Source organism: Brienomyrus brachyistius, unplaced genomic scaffold (assembly GCF_023856365.1).
Source record: "Brienomyrus brachyistius isolate T26 unplaced genomic scaffold, BBRACH_0.4 scaffold96, whole genome shotgun sequence".
NCBI classification, from domain to species: Eukaryota; Metazoa; Chordata; class Actinopteri; order Osteoglossiformes; family Mormyridae; genus Brienomyrus; species Brienomyrus brachyistius.
Genome location: NW_026042371.1, coordinates 526,253 through 551,657, shown reverse-complemented (window position 1 = coordinate 551,657; position 25,405 = coordinate 526,253). Strand labels below are relative to the sequence as shown.

The following is a 25,405-nucleotide window of genomic DNA, read 5'->3' as shown; positions in this document are numbered from 1 at the left end:
AGCCAACGAAGAGAGAGAAGTTAAGTCAGTTTAGCTGAGGAGCCGAATCTCCTTTTGGCCTGGGTGTTATGGCGGGGCATGATGAAGGGGGCTTATTTAACAAAACTGAACAGAAAGGGAGAAGCAGAAAATAAGGGGACCATGGGGAGTCAGAACAAAACTGGCAAAACAAACTAAGGCAGAGAGTGACATCAGGAACAGCAATACTAAAAGCAGGAAGGGACATGAGATAACTAATGGTTATGCAGCTAACACAGGGAAGCAGCCACAATGAATCACTGAGGAAGAGAAGAAGAGCAGGCACTTAAATATACTACTAACAAGCTATGACACAGGAGAGGTGAGAACTGTAACCAATTCAACAAGGAACAGGTGGGCTACATTACAATGAATGGACATTAGAGACTAGGAACCACTAACATTAACGATTATCAACACTAGGAGAAATGGAACTGCTGGCCAAATGAGGAAAAGGAACACGGGACAGGGCCAGACAGTAACCAGTCCTGACACCAAGGGGACAAAATGGATGTTGAAGGATCGAAGCCTACTGAGAAAATAGAGCTGGTTCTGCCCCTTCCTGAACAGTGAGTTGGTGTTGGCTGATCAGTCCAGTTTATCGTCCAACTGCAGCACTCGTAGCTCCTGACCACCTCCATATCGACCCCCTCGATGGGGACCAGCTGTAGAGGAGGTCCGGTCCTCCATAAAGTCCACCACCATCTCCTTGGTCATCAGAGACTTTCTGTATGTGGCATGACTCCGAGTTGTACTTGAGGTGTACAGGGTGAACAGAGCAGGAGAGCACAGTTCCATGTGGAGCGTCAGTGCTACTGACCACAGTCTCTGAAGAGCAGTCCTGACATCCCGTGGTCTCCCCATGAGGTAGTCTGTAATCCAGGACACCAGGAAGTAGTCCACCCTCATCTCCGTAAGCTTATCTCTCAGGAAGAGGGGCTTGATGGCGTTGAAGGAGAGATCAAAAAACGTAATACTCACAGCACCGCTTCCCTTGTCCATATGGGAGGGAGCCCTGTGCAGCAGATAGAGGATCATACCCTCCACACCCACCTTCTCCCAATAAGCAGACTGCAGAAGGTCACATGCATAGAGAGCCTGGGGTCTGAGGCCACATCCCACAGGATGCTGAATTGGAATGATATGAGAATTTAATTCATTTCAATTCGGAGAAACACATGAATGTCATTTAATATAGAAAAACATAAGTAATTGAAATATATAATACATTTACTGCCAAAATGGTAGATCTATATACTGTCCCTAAAAGTGCAGAGTAAGTAAACTGTGCTTTAAATTTGCATGATTGTAAGGAAAAGATTGTTCATAACTTATAGCCTGTCCTGTAGATGACATAAGATAAGACAGCATCCTATATATTTATCTCATATGTGACAATGTGACATAGCAGGGGGCAGCTAATTCAGCGCCCGGGGAGCAGTGCTTGGGGGCGGTACCTTGCTCAGGGGACCTTGGTGGTGCCTTGCTGGAAGGGAATTCGAACCTGCAGTCTTTTAAATACAAGTGCATTTCCCTAACCATTAACCACTGCCCACATGATGGCAAATCCAGTTATGGTTTATTCCAGTGCATGCAACTCATTGTTCAATAGTGTTCAATTTAATCAGTAAAGGATCTTCAAAGGTTTTATCATTTAGATTTTAATGTACTGGCCTGAGGTGTTGAGAAAGCTTGTTTGCAGGCAGGTTGTGTTACCTCAGAAAGCTGCTCTGGTTTCCAATCCAGTACGCCAAAGGGTTGGCACCCTCTGATGTTGCTTTGCAACAGGTTAGGGACTAGTTTGACTTTCCATGTAAATAGAGAGTTTGGGACATTTCTTCTGTTGGGTACTGCAATCAGCATAGCCGGCACTGAGTTTTGGGGGAAGACCCACCATGATATGCAAAATGACAGATAAGTAACTTATTTAGATGAAAGTTCAGATATTGTGTTCTTTCGTTGGGAATAACATGACATTTTTATAACGAAAATACAGTATAACGATGTGTATGCTAACATAGATAGTATGTAATTACACTTGCGCCTTTGACAAACATAAACCTTCAATATCTCCAATTGTAACTTGAATTGATGAGTATTAGTGGAGGTGTATCAAAGAATTGGTTGCCTAGGTAGTAAGTACAGTAAGTATCTGAGTTATTACCAACGTAAAACGGTCGCAACTGCATGGTTGGGTTAAAAGGTAAAAGTGGAGATTTTTCTTAGTATTTCAGCTGTAGTTTCTCTGTATTTACCTACTTAATACTTGTGGTAATCATCCAATAATATATTGTAACTTACAATTTATTTACTGGGTAATTACTTAGTAATTAGGACACTGTAATAGGAAGAGTTAGCGACATGTTTACAGCAACCTTCCAATCACAGGAACAGAGGCTTAATGCGCTGAGCCACACACTGAAATGATTCATATATTGTTGCTACATTGATGCACTGTGGCTTGTTGTTTCTATGTTACTGTAAGTAATATAAAAGGGTAAAATGACAAAGCATATTAACAGCAGTGAGGAATGGTTGGGAGAGACTGACTGGAAAGAACTTTGCAGTCTCAGTCTTCAGTGGCGATTGGGGGTTGTGAGATGGAAGCTGCATCTCTAAGGAAGAAGCTGTTTTTCAGTTACGCTGAAGTTCATGAGAAAGTGGGTCACACAGCAAGACGACGAACCCTGAACGCACAAGTCGTTCTAACAAAAATGGTTCAAAGCAGATGAATCATGTTTTGGAATGGCCAAGTCAAACTCCTTACCTTATTCCTGTTAGAGTATTGTGGAAGGTCCTGAAGCGAGCAGTTCAAGCATCCCTGAGCTCAAGCTGTTCTGTAAGGAGGAATGGGCTTAGATTCTTCCAACACATATATGTATCGGTGCATTATTTTCCTCAATAAATAAATGAACAACTTCAACGTTTTAGTTACATTTATTTAAGAGAACTGGGTTCTCTTTATCTAGGTTTAGGATGTATTTGAAAATCTATTTCTTTACATCATGTTTATGTAGAAACAGAAAAAAGCTTCACAAACTTTCTAGCACCACTGTATGTATGTGAATTTGTTTGAATTCGATTCCATTTTAATTCTACATCATTAAATTCAAATTCAAATTACAATTCTGCATCCTGTATTCAACCATAATTCAAATTCAATTCAAGTTCACAAATTGAATTGGAATTTTAAGGTCATTCTAAATGGTACACAATCCTGATTTCAACATTGTTTATCTATTTCCCTATATCCAGCTGCAAACAAAATTTTATATGGTACCACATTCATACTATAAAAATATGAACCGTTGAGACTACTTTTCAGGTAAAATTTTACACGAAAGTGACATATTAGCTAATAAAATCTAAAAATATTTGATGGAAGGTAATATCGAGTTACAGTAGAATAGCATGTCATACAGATGGTATACATCTTACAGCCGCTAGGTGGCGCACAAACACAATTTTTCATGCTCAGATTTAAGCTGCGCAGCTGTCGTATCTGACTACGGTTATTACGTGACTGACATCGCTGTATTCTGGCGAATGAAAATTCTTCTTATATCTGTGTTACTTTTCAAGGGTGTATAATATGATCGTAAGCTAATTTACTTATTTAGCCATATGATTACATTTAACCGTCTATTTGTTTGTGTGATTCAAGTTATGGTTAACTCAGTGTGTTGGCAAAGCACTGATAGATGCGAAGAAAGGCAACTGACCCAGTAGGATGAACAGTAGTAAATTAGCAGCGGAAAAAAATATTTAATCGCTTCATCAATGGCTGTTGCATTTCTATAGAATACTTAACTGGATGACACCAACTATTCAACCTAACAGTACAAGGTCTGCATGCTATCATCAATTAATAGTATTTGTTTTCTAAAATTTAAGATTCACACATAACCATTTTAAATAAATAATCCATAAACTGCCTTTATTGTCGGTAGTATTTTCTTTTAACAATGGAAAACTTTACTCAAAGTAAACTAAAAATATGCCGTCATATGATTCACTTTGTATGATCCTCTTAAACCCTTATTTCATGTTAATATTACTAATACAGATAAAGAGAAGCATGTTGCTGCAGCCATTAGTCGAATGCCAAGTGGGCGGGGCAATGTGGGAGGAGTTTAACCGTTATCATGTGACACTTCAACCCCAACCATAAACCCCTCGTACTCAACACTGCCCCTCCCACTCGACGCTCTGCTTCCAGCTGTAGCGACATACAGATGTATTCAAAATAATAGCAGTCCAACATCACTAACCTGATCATTTACGGTTTTTGGTAGAAATTATATTTACATGGCAAATAATTTACTAGCAGGTGTAGTTGAGTAATAGACAACCAACAGACCCAAGGGTCATGACATGCATGCAGCTGATTCTGTGTAACTGAATCATTAATTGAAAGGGGTGTGTTCAAAATAACAGAAGTGTGGAGTTCAGTTAGTGAGGTCATTCATTCTCTGAAAAAGCAGGTGTCAATTACGGCCCTTACTTAAGGAAGGGTGGCAGCAGATGCTGTACATGCTGGTCATAGCGTAATTCTCTCTGAAAATCTGAGTCCAGACGTTGTGCATAACAGCATATTTTGATTGGAGAGGGGAAAACATATAAAGTGCAGAAAATCACTTTCTGCAAAGGAATAAATTTGATAAATCATGTTTTGATTTGGAACGGAACGTGCAGTGTTTCCTATACATTTGCTCGTATGGAAATAAAAGCTAATTATAACCATTTTGAGCTGTATTCACTTCTCACACACACTGCTATTATTCTGAACACAACTGTACACTTGGGTGAATAGCTAAGACAGACGTTACACCTTTCATGCCTTACATTCTGATGAAACAAGCAGGCAAGTGTCTCCAGTGACCAGTTTACTCTTTGGGTTAACAGGTTTACTGCAAAGGATTGTGTTAAAATGCACAAAGACCATGTCTGAAGATATACCTAAATTTTCCCCATTTAGGAAACACTGTGCTCGATACCACAGATATCGTGATTTTCCTTTAAAACACACAAACGACCATCTGGAACTCTGATTGTTGCATTTATTAAATACATTAAAATTTGCAATGTAACAAAACTTTTCTGCATATGAAATTCAAAACACAATTTACATGAACAAAAAGATGGCTCACTTCATTTTCTCCATCGAGCGCGTTTGTAACACCAGGACTCTCCTCCACCAAGATCTCCATCGATGCCAGCTCTTCGCTCTAATGTCTATCCATTTCCATTGTTCACAGACTACTTTGTTACAATAAAGAGTGCTAAACCAAAACATGAGGTAAGAAAATGGATTGAAGATTATAGATCATGCAGAGCATGCTAAACGGCAAAAAGAGGGAAAGAAAAACAAGACAAAAAGTAACAATAAAAAGAGCAACATAAAGGATGTGCATTACAAAGTAAAAACTGAATTACACAGCTTTGCTTCTTTGGTTACAAAGTAGGCTGAACAATTTCACAGCTTTTTTTTCGTTTTTTTTTTAATTCCCTCCACCCGAATAATATGCACAAGTAGTTTACTTATGCGCAAGTCTTTTTTTCCAAGACGGGGAAGTATGGCGATTACCTTTCCATTCCATAGATAAAGAAACTAGCAAAAGAAATGAACTTTTTCGTATTTATCAAAATAGTTCACCAAAGATTCATTTAAGATTTTGTGTGACAAGAACTTGTGTTTAATGTACAAACGTGCCATGTTCTTAATACTTTATACTATACAAAATGTACACTCAAACTGGATCTTAACTATTTGTTAAACTATCCCAGTCAAATTGCCTTTAGTGTTAGAATTATGCCAGGATTTACTTTATTGCCCAGATATTTAAATAGATTATGCAATACACCGCCATATCAATGCATAACCAATTGTCTTGCGTATCAAATGTTCAAAATCCAATATTTTTAAGAATGGTTCTGTGACATTGTTCATTTACATTATGAAAATAGCAGCCCAGTAATAAATAAAACAAAGAGTAAAACTGAACTATGGATTTCATGGATTGGATTCATGGTGAAACATAGTGGCCCCTAAAATCTCAATTCTTCAGGAAAGAGAAAGGCTCAAAGTTGACCTCCATGTAAAATGGGACTCTCATCTCGCTCGGATCCTCGTCTTGACCTTGGTAATTGCTCTCCCGCACATCGTGACCATTCTCTGCAGCCAACCGGGACAGTCCCATAACTGGCCCCCATGATCCAGGCCCAGTGTCTTCTCCCATCGCCATCTGCTCAGCCCTCATCCCGTGTTGCAGTGAACACCCCTTGGACAAGGCCTGTCCCAGCGTGAGGTTAAGCCAAAAGAAAGCTCTCACACAATGATTGTCTAATACTGGGATTGACAAACAGCATACACTGAAGCTCTTCACAGGTTGAAGACTGATGGCAAACAAGACAGGCTTTTTAATTTTTTTTTTTCCTTTTAAATTGCAGATTAATCTTTTTTTTTCCCCCTCGCCCACATTTTGTCTGTGGGTAATAAAATGCACTTCACGCTGAGGAGACATTAGGCTGCTGGGGGAGGGTCACCGGCTGAACGCCTTCCTGGGGGGCCACGCTGGCTGGGAGTTGCTGTGGAGGAATGCTATTACATGGGTTGTTCGGCTGGACAGAGAGCTGGGACAGCTGGTCATTGTTGGCCAGCGATTTCAACACTGCGTTCTCTCTCTCCAGCACAGAGTTTCTCTCATAGAGCTCTTTTATCTGTTCTTTCAACACCTCAACCTCCTCGCGAACAGCATACATTAAATGGCTTTTCACCAGATCCTGTGATGTGAAGGGGAAAAACATAAATGTTTATAAAAACATGACAGGAACATAAGCAACAATCACATAAGGTTCAATCAAATTTTTTTTTAAAAAAATCACAACTACTAATTACACAACAGAAGGAAAGTTTACCATAGTCAGCATAAGCAGGCAAAGTTGCATTGTTTACAAACAAAGCCAATTATGACTGACAAATACAACTTACCATTGCTTGCTCTATTTTGTTATCAATGGCTACAATACTTGCTCCAGATGCACTAGAAGAGGGAAGAAAAAAAACACATTAAATTCTAAAAATCTCATGTGGATATTACATCCTGGGCTGTCAGACCAGGTTCACGTGCACCAGGTTAACAGTAAAACAGCCAGCAAACCCAATGCTAGAATTCTATACAGACTGGTTTTGTCCATCTTCGCTGAAAACCCAAAACTATTCAGCTCACTTCACCTGCTGCGTTCTGCACTTTTTTACAGCAGGGTGCAGCTTCAATAGCGATTACAAATACAGATAGTGATCAACATTATGTGGGAATATTATATTGTCTTTTTGCTTTTAATATCACTAAGCATTTGAGAACTATACCTTGGCATAACAATTTCTCTGGGGGATAAATTAAGTTTTATCAAATATCGCAAGGACCGACATATGACCGATGCTTGTCATCTATGCGATGCACCTCCCACAAAACGACCTGTGCTAATGGTGGGCGCTCACAGGCTCCTGAAAGAAGAAATCTAACATAATAAATTGGGACTAAACCGAATCTATACCAAACGAAAAAACCCCACACTGTACTGCTTTAATGCCAACTAATCAGCCAACACAACACCGCAGGAACAAATTGATTTCAACTAAGATCGTGCGCCCCACACGTCGTTAAATAATCTCTCCATCTTCCCTCCCGGTTCGTCAAAAACACTGACCCCCATCGATTTCGGGTCTTAAAAGCAGTATTGAAATATCCCTTTTAAAAATCCATTCCTTTAGCGACGGCATCGGTTACATTTCAGTGTTTCTACGGATGACCGCTGTTACAGCGCCAGATAAATGCAGCTCTCTCTGGCACCCCATATAATGACGCGTTTAACTTACGGTGCTCGGTATCCAGGTTATGAGGCAGACGGTCAGCCATGACGGCATGACTCCCTTACTTCACCTTTCTTATTGATATTTCCAGTTCATCGGCCTTTGCTCTGGCGGAACAGAGAAGCGCGCATTTCACGCCGAACAAAGAGCCCTACTGTACGCAAAACGCTAGGCGGCGCCACAGCTGCATGGATATAATACTACTGGGGTCGTCCGTCAATTAAAAAAAGATCACTGACGTTTAATCATAGCGATAGAAAGTGTGTTTACGCGAACTAACAAACAAAGTTATTTGCTATGTTATTGTATAAATGATTGGTTTTAAGCAGACTTCAAACAGAAACGTTGAATTAGTCGGGCAAGCAGCGGGCGTAGATATCGATAAGTTGTCAGGTAAGAGAATTGAAGCACAAATGTATTGATTTCTAAAATGCGGAACCAAGCAACACTATGCATATATTTAAAAACAAAGTCTAAGGGGGAAATTCAACAATTAAAATACACGGCATTGCCAAGAGCTCCGTACGTGACGAGCAGCAGGTAGCCCGAAGCGCACACGTGGAGAGACCCCAATATTATGAGCAACATGACTTATGTCTTTAAAGCTTAATAGTTTATTTTTATATATTACAAAAAAAACTAGATATACAATTAACGGTAACTAATGCAATAATACGTGTTTTCAGTCGACGCGTTTTAAGATTGGAAAGACCACTTCTTCATTTTAGTCGTAAAACTTAATAAATAAATAAATAATAAATGTATTATTTTTTTTAAAGTGAGAAAAATAGAAATAAAATACCTGAGCCGCCTTCTGCATGAGCCAAAGTTCCCTGAATAAGTGGGTGAGGATCCAGGTGAACAAGTCAATCTGTAACTCATCTTACTGCGCATATTCACCTTTAAGGTCCGCTTACAGATTTTGTTAAATTACACTAAGTGCTGCTGGTAACGTTGTAGAAGACTATGACGTTAGGGAACAACTCGTCTATTTTAAAAGGAGTCATATGAACAAAATAAATAGTTTCGGGAGGGGTTTGCTGCGCTGCTCCACGCCCCCACCACGTGAACGCCGTCTACGGAGACGAAAATACTGCACAGTCCCAAGACATACTAATAGCTGCACGTTTACATTTTCTTAATTTAACAGCAATTCAGCTGAGCTACACATTCCATTTTATTCCCGTGTATACTTGTATAATCACAATAAAAGTACGATTTTAAAATGTGCATGGATACATCTTTCCCATGTCAATTTGAAATCTCCCCGTTCAGGGAAAAAGGACTGATTGAATAAAAATGTTCCACTAAAATATATACCACGAAAGACTACATTTAGTCTTACGACTTCAATCCAGGTTGCCATGTCCTCCTTTCAAACGTTTAAATGAGTGACAAAAACAGGAAATACACAATGTAGTTCTATTTTCACAATAACAAAAAAATAAATAAATCCAATCGAAGCAAATAACAGCTCTGCACCAATGCAAATATTTCAATTATTAAGTCGTTCTCCAAATCTCCCTTTCACTTCTGCAAATCTGTCAGGGTTAAGGTGACATTAACCTCTTTGTGCCCCGTGGTCAAATAGTCTGTCAGGAGGCATTTCAACTCACTGTCATTCCAGTAACCCAATTAAAGGGCAGAAGGGAAAGATTTTTCCCCTATTGTTCCACATTTCAGGGTTGCCTGCATTTCACAAAAAAAGTGACCAAAATAAACGGAGAAGAGAATTCAGAAAACCAGTATGAACACAACCCCACAAAGAAAAGCAAGAATCAATATTTGGTCGCTGAAAGTTACTGACAGAAGATGGCGAGAAATACTGATTTACATAGCCGAAGCATGGGGGATTTGATTATACCACGTGAAAAGCAATCCATGTGATCAATGTGATTAAAATTAATACAGCCATCTGCTGTCTTAATTATGTATGAATGTATGTATGGCATAAACACCGACAAGCGTTTCAACAACTTATTTCTACCATGAACAAGTTTTACTAAAACCGAGCCGCAAAACAACTTTAAAATAAAATAAATGAATGAAACGGTAAGAATGAAACGAATTCTCCGTGACACCAGTTGAACAGAAAACCAGCAGTACTACAAAAACCAATTTGGTGATATATCCAATTTCTGAAAACTATTCGCTTAACGGAGCATATTTAACTGCTTAAGTTGAAAACTTTATGGAAATCGTTTGAACAAAACTTGCAAAGCTTGAGGCAGATATGCCTAAACACTCATGACAAGTGTAAATATGCAAGAGAATGGTTAAAGTAACAAAATTCCTTGAGCCGCCCCAGTCTAAACAGGGATTTAGTACTTATACTGAACCTTTCCAAGCCACATTTTGCTCAGTAATGTTTCTGCAAAACAAAGATAAGCAGCCTTAGGGAGTCTGGAGATGGACACGTTTATAATGAAGCTTTCATTTAAATGCAAATGCTAACTGGAAAACAGGCGAAAGATGCCTGTATAAAGCAGACCTTCCGTTCACTTGTACGTGACTTTACTCTTGTCGACTTTGCGCCCAGTACAGTAATGTGCCTGAACATGGAGGAGTACACTAGATATTTGGCTAACCCATATGCTCCGTTTCGGAAGTGCTAATTTTTAGGAGGTTAATGAAGAAAAACAAATCAGAATGGGAAGTCCAGTCCAAATCTCTACGATATGTCTGCAACGATGATTCAAAACCCTCAATTGAGCTCAAATTTAACGAGGGAAACGGGGGGGGATCCAAAAATGGATTAAGCATTCATAAATCACAGGGCCTGTCACATCACTTACTGAATATCACTGAAAGATTTTATCATGCTAAGATCTTAATTTTAGTTGCCTAGAGTCTGGCTGTATTACAAAATTAAGGCACTTCAATACTAATATCAATCATGTACAATCAGATTAATAGAGCCGCATGAAATCCCCATGTTAAAGGTTTCTGTATTGTATCCTACACCACATATCTAGACCACTAACATTTGAAGGGAAAAACAAACGGGATATTATGGAGTGTTGAACATAATGATGTACTTTGGAGAACCCTGCTGTTGCGTGATTTTGCATAATTCAAGGTTTTTACAGAAAGACATCTGTCATATTATAGCAGAAATGCCTGAATTTGTATTCCGCTTACTCAGATGGCAAAGGTCTACTGCACATTTAATCTGTCGAACCAAGGAATTGCAGCCGAGACGGGGCACCTACACCTAGGGAAGATTTATATATTCTTTTTCTCCTCCAAGCAAGGACAAAACATTCCCAGAAAAAAAGTGATAACTAGAATTATTTATATAATAGAACGGCAAAAGTTTTCTGCAGGCCCTTGGTTTGCTAAAACAGATTTGTGACCAAGTGCAAGCGATGATTCTCTGAGACACTGCAGAACCAAAGAACTGATTCACGTGTAGATGTTTCTGGTGAGCCAAGACCAAAAGGCCTGCCCATCTTATGTCACTTTAGGCTGTTGCTTAAGGCCAGGGTACAAACCTGTTTATGCGGCAGATCTGTGCTTTAGAGTAATACTACACACATCATGTGGCAACTTCCTACCGTATTGGGGATTCAACCTCAGTCTTAACTATCTATCCCTGAAAACAAAAATTGATGGCAGGATGGAATCGTAATTTTCACACACGACAGCACATTAAGCATTCTTCCATGTACTTCAACTATTTTAAGAAAGAGGCCCAGAAGACTGCCATTTTAGCTTGGTTGCACTGGAATTTTTACATTGTCCTTTAAGACTGTTCTATCCAAATGTCCTGTCATATTTCATCCATCCACTTTCAATAACTGCTTATCCAATACAGGGCTGTGGTTAACCACAAAGCCTATCCAAGGCAACTCAAGGAACACAAACACACACTAGTGGCAATGTACAGACACTTTCACGTCAGATGAGAGAGAATCCTCGACAAGTACTCTTTGTATAAGGTGTCTCATATAACCCCAAGCTGAAACTTGTGGTGATGCTGCAGGAAATTCAGTAAGGAAGTTAGTATCATATAATGATTTAATCCACCCAGTTTCCAGAATCCCTTATCCAAAGCAGGCCTGCAGGAAGCACAGGATATGAGGGATTGTACAAGGAGAGAGAGAAACACTGGATGGGATGCTAGTTTGCCATAGAACAAGCAAGCACATCAAGGACAAAACAGACAAAATCAATGCATACAAACTGCATGTCTTTTGGACTGTGTGGGAAAGCTAGATCACCCATAGAAGAAATCCACATCGAAACATGGAGAACGTGCAAACTACACATCACATTCCACAACCCCAGAGAAGCAAGGTTATAAACAGCGAGGAGTTACTTCACACTGCCTGTCATTTTTCAGCAAAGAAGAAAATCTTGTTTGTGACAACACCAACATTAGGCAAAAAAACAGATCGGACAAGCAAGGAAGCACGCTCAGCTAAAATTGGACAACATTTTGCATAGATGACAGGCATTTCGCTTTCCGCAAGTCATACATTTTCAAAGTGCTCACCAAAAATCAAGTTATTATATAAACGATGTAGGGGGATGAATGGACTTGTTCAGTACAATAGAGGGAGAAAAAAAAAACAAGTGACCCACAGCATCTGAGCAACAGTGATTCTTAGATTTCTAGACCTGGATTACAAGTAGCAATAAGTATTAAAAGCAAAGAGACACTGTACTGCTGGAGAGTCAGATATCCTGAGATGCTGATGATTCATGTCAACTAGGTTTGTCAACAATGACATGTGTGTCAAAACGTACACTTATGGAAAGCAACCGTCTCTCACCGCACATTACACACTAATATCTACTATGCATTCTAATATCTACTATGCATAATACCTTCCCCATCTCCAATGAATGCATCAATCAAGTAACTCATAGTGCTCAAATTCCCAGAAACATACGCAGTTTTATCACATCCATACCCATACCAGGATAAGTAGCGAGAACTCGGGGGATGGTCCTAATTAAAGGCGTCAATGGCGCCCTCTGGTGATTGTGATAACCCGCAAGGACGGACACTCCAACCTAGTTTCATATCACATAATACAGCACCAAAAGTAACAATTGCCCTACTACCCCATACAAGCCTTCTCTCTTCAGCGAGAAGCCCAGTTAATTTTAATATAGCCTCCCATTAGTCAGCAGCCACAAGTGTGTGTTAGTCACACAAACAAGAAGGGGGGGGGGGGATAAGCATCTTGAAAAATATTGTCAAGGTTTGTCAAAAACTGTCAAGACATTCATGAATATGCAACCCATATTTTATTAAAGGTGTTTAAGCTTTCGCATAAAAACTGCCATGTTGGAAAAACATGGAAACCAATCTGCTTTCGATTAACTATTACTATACGATTGTTAATATTCGATTACGGGCCTTTATGTAAACATGGTTAAGTTACACTGGATCGTAAGAAGAATGCCCGCTAGTAATCTTCCATTAGCAGCACCAAAACCACAACGCTATTTGTTAATGCGTCCCAACATGAAAAAAATAAGCCATGTGACTTTAAGAATGAGGCGTTATGAATGCCAGAGAGTCATACAGCATGTGCTGTTGAGGGTGTGATTTGCCTAGGGAGGCATCCCAAACATGCTGGTACCATGCACACACAGGGGCTCGGTGCTAGCTCACACACAAGGATCATACCTATGACTGTGGCTCTTAGAGTCCCGTAACTTGCTAGGGGGAAAGGCTTGGTAGAAAGCTGTGGAGGGGTTCCTGCACAAATCAAGATTCAGAACATGAGACGCATGACCCACAAGTGGCAAGGAGAGAGCATTTCAGAGCCTGCCATGAACTGCGGCAGCTTATCGGCTTACTCTACAGCACTAGAAGGCTGCATTTCTGTACTCCAGGTCTTGGCAAAGGCGGCCATTCATGAAAGTTCAGAATCATATGTATTCTTAATTGCAACGTAATTTCTCCATGCAATGATCGCAAAAACATCACCATAAGCAGACAGTTATAAGTCACGACATAAACAAAAGCCAAACAAAACGAGCGACAACAGGAGGTATACAAGAGCTCAAATGACCATTTTCACTACTTTTCCAGATAGTGGATTTGCTTCTTTACAGCTGCCTTGTTAAATATGTCCCTTCCAGTTTGCTTGTGGAATAGGTCAGGTGTTATGTTTGCTTACATCCATAACGTACACAACCTGAATCATCACACAACAAAAGAAAACCGCTGCCACACTCTGGAAATCTGAGAGAGAGAGAGTTTGGATTAACCCGAGAACCGACTTTCAGACAGAGAAGTCTTCATTTAGCATTAAAACCAACAAATACTGATGCAGATACACTGACAACTTATTACAGCTGGTTATCCAAGTATCCATCTCCCACCCGGATATCCAGGAAAAGGCCACGTTGGGGGGGGCGGGGGCTGGAACCTATCCCAGGCAGCATGGGACGCAAGGCTGGGGAACACATTGGGCAGGACACCAATCTACTGAAGCGCGCACATGTGTGTGCTTACAAACACACACCACCCAAAAACCTGCCTTCAAATGTGCCTTCAACGGACTTAAATTCTAACAACAAGCAATGATGCCCATAGGGGGATTCCGGCCACACACAGCATTAGGGACGTAACGACTACATTTTACGTGGCCAATCCCGATTTTTTTAAGCCTCACCTACCAATACCGATCCTGGCCAACCCCAAGTTTCTTAGTTTAATAACACTTAGCAGACTAAACCTTTTTAAAAAAAAAAACACTCCTTTAATGAACTTAGCTTTCTGCAAGCAAAATATTTTAAATAACCTTTTCAAATAAAAAGGGCTCCACAAGCGTCAAATTAAACTGGGTGTTCCAAATGCTTCTGGGGTAGTTCCTCCACGGACAACTTTTCGTTCACATCTTATTGTGAATCTAACGTCTCCGTCCCACATTGTAAGGAATCTCCAAGTGTGGAAGATGCTGCGACCGAGGGTGATGCGCTCTCACATATATACATACCCAGTAGGGGTGTAACAATACACAAAAATCACGGTTCGGTATGTGCCTCGGTTCGGTGCGTTTTCATTACAGCAAGGGTAAAAGTAACAAAAATGGCTTTTTTAATAGTGGTTTACTGAACAAAGTATGACCGCTTTTCTTAAACGAAAAAGTTTCTGCAGCAAAGCATTCCCTTCTCTTGGGGATTTAATGACATCATCAGCGATTAGTTGACGTGGACTCGACTTTCACTGCATAAGCTTAACTGTCGACTTTTTATTTTTCCTTTTCTTCTTTTTTCAGTCGGACAACCCCGACTACATACCAAATGACTACCTCATTAAAGTCCCAGAATGTCCAATACAGAAACAGCTAGTCAGGTCTTTAATCTTTCTGGCCTTTGATTAGAATCATCCCCGTCACATACAGGATGGTTAAAAATGTGCATATTAATTCAGACAGACAAATATCCACACATATATCAAACTCCATCCTGAAAACTAACAGGCCTGGATTGTTTCGAAACCTGACACAAAAACCGATTGTTTGGGAAGTTCTGCTTAAATAGGTTTAGAGATACTCCATCCAAAATAAAATCTTATATAATAATTGATTGCAAATTGTGAAAAAAATTATTTTTTGGTAAGAAAACACCAACTCTGGCATACAACAGTCCCAGAGAACTGTGTTTTATACCCAGGGATATACATATACTACCCGTCAAAAGGTTTTTCGCACACAGTGATTTTCTACATTTGCATGTCATTCACTTAACACTTAGCAAAGAATATTAAGTGTGTTTTTAGTAAATACATTTACATCATGTTCACCATGAGTACCTTTATTAGCAAGAAAATGTCGTCTCTGATTCAAAAATAACCTCCTCTAGCAGTTATAACAGCAGAGAATATTCGAGGCATTCTTTCTACGAGGGACATTAAATACTGCTCTGTTTCATGGGATAAAAAGTTAACTAGTACATTTAAAAGTTAAAGGACAGCCTACAATGAGACTATGACACCGCCACCCAACCATGTAATAGGATGTCAGACATGCACTGTCACATACTCTTTGCATGTTATGAAGGAAACTTGTTTTATTTGACACAACTTAATTTATAATCGTTCAGTCAACAGAGATAGGCTGATCAAGTTTGATAAACTACATTATTTTCTGAGTAGTATGTTTTGATATCGCACTTCTTTTGCTATGAAATGCTTGCCTACTGACAGACTAGCATTATTCGGCAGTGCTGCAGCCTTCCTTACTGGAATTGATTTGTTTTTCAGAAACTCTTCATACTACAATACTTCATGTCTCGCCTTAAGGTGAGCAATCATATTTGTTGTATTGAAATGCTTATAGTAGATCCACCTCTTTACATTTTAGCAGAGCAATGTTTGCAAAATGCATTTCTAATTTCCAACATTTTCATTAACATTAAAATAATTCCACACAGCAGACATTTTTCTAACCGTTTAGTATGTGGGTATGCAAAGCAATTAGAGTCACCATTTTAAAGGGAATTATCGGCAGTAAATATAGGCCGATTATTAAGCATGGGCCAAGAGCCGATTGTTGCTGTATTGCATGATACTGAGAGCTGGCCGATAGAATCGGTGCACTTCTAGTGATTATGATATTTGCCATAACCGAGCAGCCCTACTATTGGATATTCAATGCTAACATTTTGTCAGAAATTGAGGAATTTGCATTTGTATGCATCAATACAAAGAGATATGCATACAGCAGCAGTATAATTTTAAATAACTCAGATACCCAAATGATCTGAGAAATCATATCATATGCAATTAAACCAAAAATGTGATTTTTTTTTTTTTCGTGGGCGTAAAACCACCCAAAAATGGAACGTTGTAAGGCAATGAGGGAAAACCCAAACAGGAAAGGAGAATTGTAAGTAAGGGCCATGGTGATTTCACAATTACAGTACTAAACATGATGCGTGATAAAACTGCACTTTCACTATAAAAATTGTTCCCATTTAAGAGAAGTGGCAAGACGATAATACCAGAACCAAAATCCCCTCAAACCACTTAAATTAAAATCTGACAATAATAATCAAAAGGCGTTACAATCCACAACAGTGGACACATGCCTAGCTAAAAAGTTATAAACACACATTCTTTGAGAATGAGCATGTTGCGATTCATTTTAGTCAGATTTATTCAATAAGACAAATTAAATTAAATCCCTTCAAGGATTAGTTCTTAAAAGTTTTCAGTTAGCAATTTTCTTATATAGCACCCTTCACAACATAGCTGGCCCAAACCACATAGATGTAAACTAATACAACTGATGTGCAAAACTAATAAAAGTAACTCTGCACTAAAAAATAAATAAAAATCTGAGCAGAATAACCAGACAACAGCAAAGGAAACAAAATCCTATATAACCATTTGGCTCGGGGAGAAGACACCTACAAGTCAAAAAAGATTATAGTTGTTTCAGAAGTAGAAGTCATGAAGCAAACGATAACGGTCACCAGATCGACAGGTCGCCTGCTAGCTGCACGGCATCCGGGGCAGATGTTAATAGGCACCATCTTAAGGAAGATACAGGGCTTCCCGTCCGCAAGTGATAAAATGCTAGCACTTCACTTTAATTTAAAGCAGGCCAGCATTTACATTGTACCCTTTGACTTACTATGCTGTAGAATCAACCACCGATTCCCCAAGCATAGTCAAATACCAAAACCCCTCGCACACTTGTAGAGGTGCTAGAACATTAATAAGTCACTTCAACTCGCTTTAACATATCAGGACAAATGCATATAACGTGGAACTAGTCCATAAGCAGCATGGGGGGTGGAGGCCCCCCAAGGTGACTCAGACACACCTGAAGGTGCTTCTTGTCTAGTTGCCATTACTCATGTCTACGCAGTGTACTTTCAAGCAGAGCCCATCCTATTACCACACCGCAAACCTCGTCAAGGTGGAACAGGCACACCTGCCACTGACGCACAGCACCCAAGACCATTTTTATGGCCACCAATTAATGACAGTCAAAAGTCTAACTTTACCATAAAAACTGAGATGACTTTTTGTTAAATGCGTTTCATGAACTTAAGTTTCACAGATTATGCACGTGCAAAAATCCTAGAACCATTTAGAAACAGCAACATGGAAAAAACCATAAACACCTAATGTATATTTTGTTATTTCTCTAAAGGACAATAATGAATGAATTTATAATGTACGCAAAAAACTTGAACAATCAATCATGAATAATCCCAATATCCGATCTGAAATTTCATATCCAACAAAAACACATTGCAAGCCCAGATAACCATTTTCATCAAGTGTTCAGCAGAGAGACCAAGAAAACTTGTTCATGCCATTATTATATGTGTACATAAGCCCACTGTCCATTAAAGCTATCAGAAGATCAGTCAACCAAAAGACAACTTTTTAATGTTCGCATTAATTATCGGTCTGAAGGCTCCAATCCAGCACAGCAATAAACACGACTGTAGAAACAGATTCCAGTGAAGAAGCCCACGTTGGACAGAGAACAGGTCAGCGGTGTTCAAGAGCCCGGCGGACGGGCAGCTTCCTGCAGGAGGGCGTTGTACAATCGGGGCCATTCAGGCAGCTCTTGGAACTTAGCCCTGGAAGTTTATATGGGTCAGCTATCTGTGGAAAAATGATCTGCTCTTGTCTCATCTCCAAGGCCCTGGAAAATCCCTTCTGGACGCGTGGTTCGAGAGCTTTCAAGCAACCACACAAGCCGCTGGAACTCTGAAGAAAAAATGTGTAACGATTCCTACACTTAAAAACACGGAGAGGGGGCACCAAAAGCACCGTTTTACTGATGGTAAATTCAATGTTTTCACATTCTCTGCATCCAAATAAAATCATATAATCTAAATCAGACATTGAACTGATTGTGGTGATTTTCATGAATTTACTCATACACTATACTAGCTCTCTATCTCAAAAATACTGCCATTCCAGTCAGCATCACTACAGCGGCAAGGCTCTTACCCATTTCTATTTCAAGTAATTATAACTGACTCAATGTGAGATCATGAAGGCACTGTCCCTGGACTTGTACACCTGTGATTTTTGATTCCAAGTGCCCACGTGGTTCTCTCTTATCCTCATGCATGCATGACGAAGAATCCTGCAGTGTTACCCCTGATGTAAAAACAGCATTGACCCTAATCCTACACAGTGGTTACTAAAGAATTATCAGAGGTAATGCCTCCCCCCCCCCCAAAAAAAAGTACTCAATACTGAACTTTTCACATGTTACTTTGGGACCAGTCACCCCATTAACATCCATATAAAATTAGTTCTCATAATGCATCTAATGAGCCTTAATGAATCAATTAATTTAATCCTGTTTCTAGATGTATGCATATTGAAAGTTTTTTTACTACCAAACTTCACAAAATAAAGGCTTCAGTGCCAGAACAACATGCAACACAAAACAACCCTCCAGGACTTCATGTGGAGCTTATCAGCTCACAGAACACTAGGGAAGGACTACTGGCCGATACCCGATAGGGCAAGTAGGAAAGGGCTCGCTAATCAACCGAAAAAGGTGTCCACAGAAGCTACTGACAGATGCCTCTAGTCAAAAATTCCAACATGCAAATTGCACAGTCACACATAATGTGACAGGACCTTTTTGTGTGGGGGGGGGAGGGGGGACATCCAACTTAATGTTCTTTAAAAAGAAAATGTCATCGACCACATTAATAGATTTTTTAACATCTTAAAGTCAATTATCGACATTCTCTTTCACTTTATGGAAGGCAGTTAAACTTACAGGAAGCCGTTTACTACTTGTGACTCAGGAAAGTCCACCTTTACTACAGGGCAAAGAAGAATTCCCCAAGGAAAGTTGTAAATTCAACTCATAAAAACTTACAAAAAAAAATACAAAAAAAAACCATCCACAATACTCACAGCATGAGCAGGATTTTTGGTGAGACCGTTAACTTTCATAGCACAGCACTACGGCACTTTTACTAGCTTGCAGGAATCCCGTACTTGAATCATTACTTGCAACGTGTTACAGCTCACGATTGTGTATTTTAATTAAATGCAGATCATAATGCTTTACATATTACAGTGATTAAAACTTGCTCAAAACACCTCAATGGTAATAACAGATATTGCCCATAACACAAGAGGACGCTTTGTGACCAAGACGGTAAAATCTACAATTTAAGGTTTTGCATGGTATTTTACAGCTGCTGCACCCAGCTGCTTCATTACCTCCATGCATGTGCATGATTAAACATTTTCGATAACACATTCACAGAAATAGCCACATGCACATATACACATACATATAAATCACCATGTGAATACATCTTTGCAGTACCCTTCCCCCATGTGATACTGGAAGGATATTCTATTTTTACTCAGTCTACAAATGCAGTCACAGCCAAGAACCAGAGCCAGGTGGGTTAGAAGGGTACATATCGCAAACGTATCGTTAATGTTCGGGGACTGAAGTCATGACTGGGAACAGGAAGCATGCTCCTCCACATCATGCAGAGAACAGCAGCTCCCCTCATGCAAATCAGCAACTCCTTTGGCAACAAACATCTGGAATAAGTGAACACGCCCCCCCCCCCCCCAAACACACACACACCCCCCCATCATCATAAATGTGTTGAGCTCTTGCTTCTCCTCTGTAGCACTCAGCAAGACAAACACAAAAATGAGGCACAAAGGACGCATAACTGCTGCTTACTTTAAACCAAAAAAAGAAGTCAGTCATGAAGAATAATTATAACGCCTGCTTGGCGGGTTTAACGTTCTGCACTGAACTGACAAGAAACTAAAAAGGACCGGAGATAATGCAACCCACTGGACTTCCTTACTGGCAAAAGCAATGCATACAATTTCCAGCTATATCTTAACATAGCAGAAACCTCCAACTTCAAAATAAAAAGGGAACTAGAGCAATAACTTAACATAAATTATTCAAGGACACCACCCCATGGAACAGATTCATCACAGGACAGCAAGGCGTGCCCGCATCAAGAGGTCTGTACGGCAGCACCCCTAATGAAAAACGGTCCTTAGCCCTTACACACATTCCTTTCCCGTATGCCAGTTGCTCCTTGTCTGACCCAGTTGTTCCCATTCCAGATTTCCTCTACGACGACAAGCTGGAGGAAGCACGGCTCAGGTTTCCGTTTCCATGTGCTATTAAAACAGCAATACCACGGCAACTGGTGTCACCCGAATCCTCCGAACGGGATCACCCGCTCGATGCCAGTGGGCCATTTTTCCCTCTCTTTAGGATGCTCACAGTGGTGAATCTTTTTTCAATGCATCTCTGCCTCACCAAAACCGGAAATGGACTTAATAAAATCTAGGAATGATTAACGATGGCATTCTGGATTCTAAACACACAACACTACTAAAATATAAGGCACATACTGGCACAAATAGTATGTATTACTTTTATACAAAACTAAAATGGAATACAAACTATATCTACACATACACAAATACATACACAGACACACAAGATATATTTATGTTTATTTGCATATAAAAATGTTTTGTATATCTGTCAAACTAGTGACACTACCACCTAGTCACTTGAGTGTTAATATATCCGACTTACCTGCTAAAACATGTAAACTAATTTCTGCAATAAAGTTTACCCTGGAGTGTACAGGAGTGTCATGACAACAGGCAGGTCTGATTGCTGCCGAGATTCCTCCCATCGCTGCTTGGGATATACACCCACTGGGTCTTACCTGTCATCATCTCCATCGATGGTGATGGACATTCCAAACAGGCTGTTCACAGAGGGTGTCGTTAACTGTAGGCTTTCTGGGATCAGAGGCTTCATGACATCTTTTCCAGAGATGACAGAAGGCTGAGGTAGCGCATCAGACTTCCTCCGGTTCTCCTCCACTTGGTTGCCTGGGGCCTGGCTGAAGGTGGCAGGGATGTTCTGAACGGCCGCCCCAGACAGACTTCCACTAGGGACCACCTGCGGCTGGCTCTGAAGAGACGGTCCTGGAGTGGGCGCCGTCTGATTTGCCATAGTCAACGTAGTGCTGGGGGCGCCAGGTACCGCGGCAGGCACGTTTTGAAGGCTAGAGGCCACCGCATGGGAATTGATGGAAATGGACTGGTTGCCAGCCACTCCCATAGACTGGCGTGGAGCTGCAGCAGGCTGCTGCTGTTGGGCCACCCCGCTTCCCAAAATGCCTTGCTGTGGTAGGTGACCTTGAGCGGGCGCAGACTGGCCACCCGGCAGCGCCACGCCGGTGGAGCCTACCGATGAATCTCCAGCGGGCCCGATGAGACCCAACACCCCTCCAGAGGCGGGCGTCATGACCGGGGACGGGCCCTGATTGACCGACGGCCCAATCGGGAGGGATGAAACAGGGGCAGCGGCGCTTGGAGGCTGCACAGTTGACAGGTGCTGTTGCCGGTAATCCGCCTGACCGGCAGGTATCAGAGAGGGCAGGTGGTGACCCGCCTGCGGCTGTGTTGGATAAGCAAACGGCTGGGCCTGCGTCACGGGCGGCATGCTGGGGGACTTCTGCTGCACCTGCTGCACGTTCGCATGCATACCATTGGGGGCAGGCAGGAGATGGGTCGGCGGGGCGACAGGCGTCACTGAGACCTGCGTCTGCTGGGGAGTTGAGACCGCTATCGGCTTGCCGCCGGGGACAATGCCATAGCCATGCCCTACCACCCCACTAGCAGGCTGGTGCCCAACACCTAGCTCCGCAGGAGGCAGATGGGCAGCAAAGGAACTATCTGTGGCAGAGTCAGGGCCCTGGGTGGAGTGCGCAGCGAGTGCTGCGACCGAGCCCCCGGTGGCCCCCAATCCGCTGTCCCTCTCCGCGCCGTGATCCAGGGCGTTGCCATGCCTAATGCTGTCCACAGTCCGGGTGATAACTTCCGAATCCCTTTCATAAAACTCTGTGCAAGTCCACCGTCCCCTTCTGAAGGGCTCTCCTGATCCATGATCGAGTTTTATGACCCTGAACCGTGAACTGCAGCTGCTGGCATTAGCTACCGAACTAGCGGCAGGGGTCACAGCGGCTGGCTGCGAAACAGGCGCTGTCATGTGAGCCGCCCCCGCAAGAGAAGCAGGCTGCTGCATGACCCCCACTGGCGCTGAGGGTGGCTGGCTGGGGGGTCCACCGGCATGTGCAACACCAGACATTGCTGTGCTTCTAAAACCAAATCCCCCATTCAAAGGACCAGATACCGTCTGTAGATGCCCATCTTGAGGTATATGTACTGTCGTGGTGCCGGGGGCCTCAGCCTCCGTAACGTTATTTAGGGTTTCTTCAGACGAACTCCGGTCACAAACCTCCGGCTCGAAATCGGCCCGTGACACATCAAATATTTCAGAGGAAACATCCTCGGTCCTCGATTCGTCCGGATCGTCTAGACTTTCAGTGTCGTCGGTGATGCTGCTGGCGGCCACCTGAGCCTGTGTCACACTGGTGATCTGAAAACAGCTCTTCTTTTTCACCGGCATTTTAGACATTTTAGACGCTTATGCTGATAACGACACTCGCTTGTCTGGAATAGCCGTCTGTGAAGTATCCGCTTAACACAGAGCTGACAGAACGAAACACGGTGGTATGGTAACAAGTTCACAGTCTATAACTGTAAGCGGGACTACTATGCGTCATCTTCCTTCCTCTCCAACCCGGCCGCATTTTATGGCTTTAACATAGTTAGGCAACAGCAAATCTTCTCAACTCCAACGGCGCAGACACGACAACGCGGCAAGCTACACACCGGCTTCTCCGCGGCAGACTCGAGTCTCTCTCCGGTTCGTGAGAACCGGCCTGCTCCACAAGGCAGCTAACGTTCCGGCTCCGGATTTAAGAGCAGGCCGCTGTCGCAGATACGGCTCAGCAGCCGTTACCGCTACTTTAGTCTGAGGCTATCCTGTTCCCCACTACTCTTTAAATGAGCATTTTTTTAAACCTGGAAACCAGAACGTTCCGTATCATGACAAGCACGTCTTTCAGCTACGCTTTATAAGGGAAAGACTATGTCTAATAAATGGATTTAAGGTATCCGCTCAAGCTTTCCCGCACTCCAGCTTCGCTCTTCTCTTCTCTAGCATCCAGGGGGCTGAAATTCATAGACCTACTCCCCTCCTCTCCGGCTCGATAAGATGGCTATGAGAAGCACCGCAATGCACTCTGGGAGGACTGCGCGTTGACGTACGCAAAGCCATAGAGGAATACCACTTTATACGCAATGTAGGAAACGTTCGTATTGGGTGACGTCAAGCCGGAAGAGGAAGTAGACGTTGCATGTGTCATTCATCAGTTCAGTAGGACCAAGGAATTCAACATTAAATATATATATACGTATATAAAATTTATTAAATATACATATTAGCCATTCATAATTATATTTTATTTTATGTTGTTTTTACTTAAAATCAATCATTAAGTGCTATAATTTTATAAAAAACAATTCCAGTTTTCCATATTGTGATATTCAGGATGGCCATCTCTCACGCATCTGGCGTGCAACGCTTTCTGATTCTCCTGCTCACACAAGAAATCTTACGGCAAATCTAATATTACATTATAAACCTAAAATTAACTACATCTAAAGCTATGGCGTAGTTTTTAAACCCTACAGACTATTTACGGGGTAATAAAACTAAATTGTTACATTCATGTAAATGAGTGTCTTGAATTGTCTTGAATTGAAAATCTCAGTGCCAGCCAGATGATCAAAGTTGGCAACACTGGATATTATTCATCCATCCATCCATCCATTTTCCAAACCGCTTATCCTACTGGGTCGCAGGGGGTCCGGAGCCTATCCCGGAAGCAATGGGAACAACCCAGGATGGGGGGCCAGCCCATCGCAGGGCACACTCACACACACATGCAAACTCAACACACATGTGACCCAGGTGGAGACTCGAACCTAGGCCCCAGAGGTGTGAGGCAACAGTGCTAACCACTGCACCACCATGCCACCCTCACTGGAAATTCCAGTGAATTTCTGTTTTAATGTTTGGCTGGCTTCGTTACGTGAAGGTACATTGGGTGGTTACTATAACAGTAGAGATACATTTGGATGAATTGGCACATTGTCTGCGTATTTTAACTGTTTGGAAGCTGAAGTTTCTTAAAGCCGACTTAACATCATATGTAACCTTTATCTTATGTTTCTAATAAAACGTATGATTCACAAAACATTATGTATGACATTAAAATGCTGATCTAAAATGTGTACACGTCACAGTTCCATGCCATTGGACTTCTTTTCGGCTACATTCCGTGATATAGACTTGGTGCGTCTCCAAAGACACGGCCTTTGCCCGCGGTTATAATATACTGTGGGAACTGCGTGGCTGTCGAGAAAGCATCACGTTTTAACTGCCAGGGAGCTACTATGTTAGTTTTCTAAAACAAAGCCCACCCCTTCCAAACTGCTTAAAAACATTGCAGTACAAATTATTTCATGTCATTGATTACACATTTTTGCTATACAGACATATTGGCGCACCTCGACTAGCCCTTGCATAGTTTGTATATGATTCGTCACATAATTCTCAGTATGTCCTAAAA

General features: G+C 41.4%; 1 protein-coding gene across 2 annotated transcripts; it reads right to left on the bottom strand.

The window, feature by feature from the left end:
• Positions 1–5,064: 5,064 nt before the first annotated feature.
• On the bottom strand, positions 5,065–24,032 carry LOC125727387 (TSC22 domain family protein 2-like). 2 transcript variants are annotated; one of them, XM_049004057.1, is made up of 4 exons: positions 21,584–24,032; positions 13,536–13,607; positions 7,010–7,061; positions 5,065–6,801 (listed from the first exon to the last, which is right to left on the bottom strand). In XM_049004057.1, exons 1-4 carry the CDS (start codon positions 23,341–23,343, stop codon positions 6,526–6,528), a joined length of 2,160 nt encoding a protein of 719 aa, XP_048860014.1. In that variant the 5' UTR covers positions 23,344–24,032; the 3' UTR covers positions 5,065–6,525. The 2 variants fall into 2 exon arrangements, with proteins under 2 accessions (XP_048860014.1, XP_048860015.1); XM_049004058.1 differs by lacking the exon at positions 13,536–13,607 and having other exon boundaries at positions 21,584–24,031.
• Positions 24,033–25,405: the final 1,373 nt, after the last annotated feature.

Excerpts from the sequence above, each read along its gene's own strand:
- LOC125727387 (XM_049004057.1), bottom strand. The coding sequence starts at position 23,343 with ATGTCTAAAATGCCGGTGAAAAAGAAGAGCTGTTTTCAGATCACCAGT. Across the intron at positions 13,608-21,583 it reads ATCGATGGAGATGATGACAG|GAACCCCTCCACAGCTTTCT; the intron begins GTAAGACCCAGT and ends TGATTTGTGCAG. Across the intron at positions 7,062-13,535 it reads TCTAAGAGCCACAGTCATAG|TGCATCTGGAGCAAGTATTG; the intron begins GTATGATCCTTG and ends TCCCTCTTCTAG.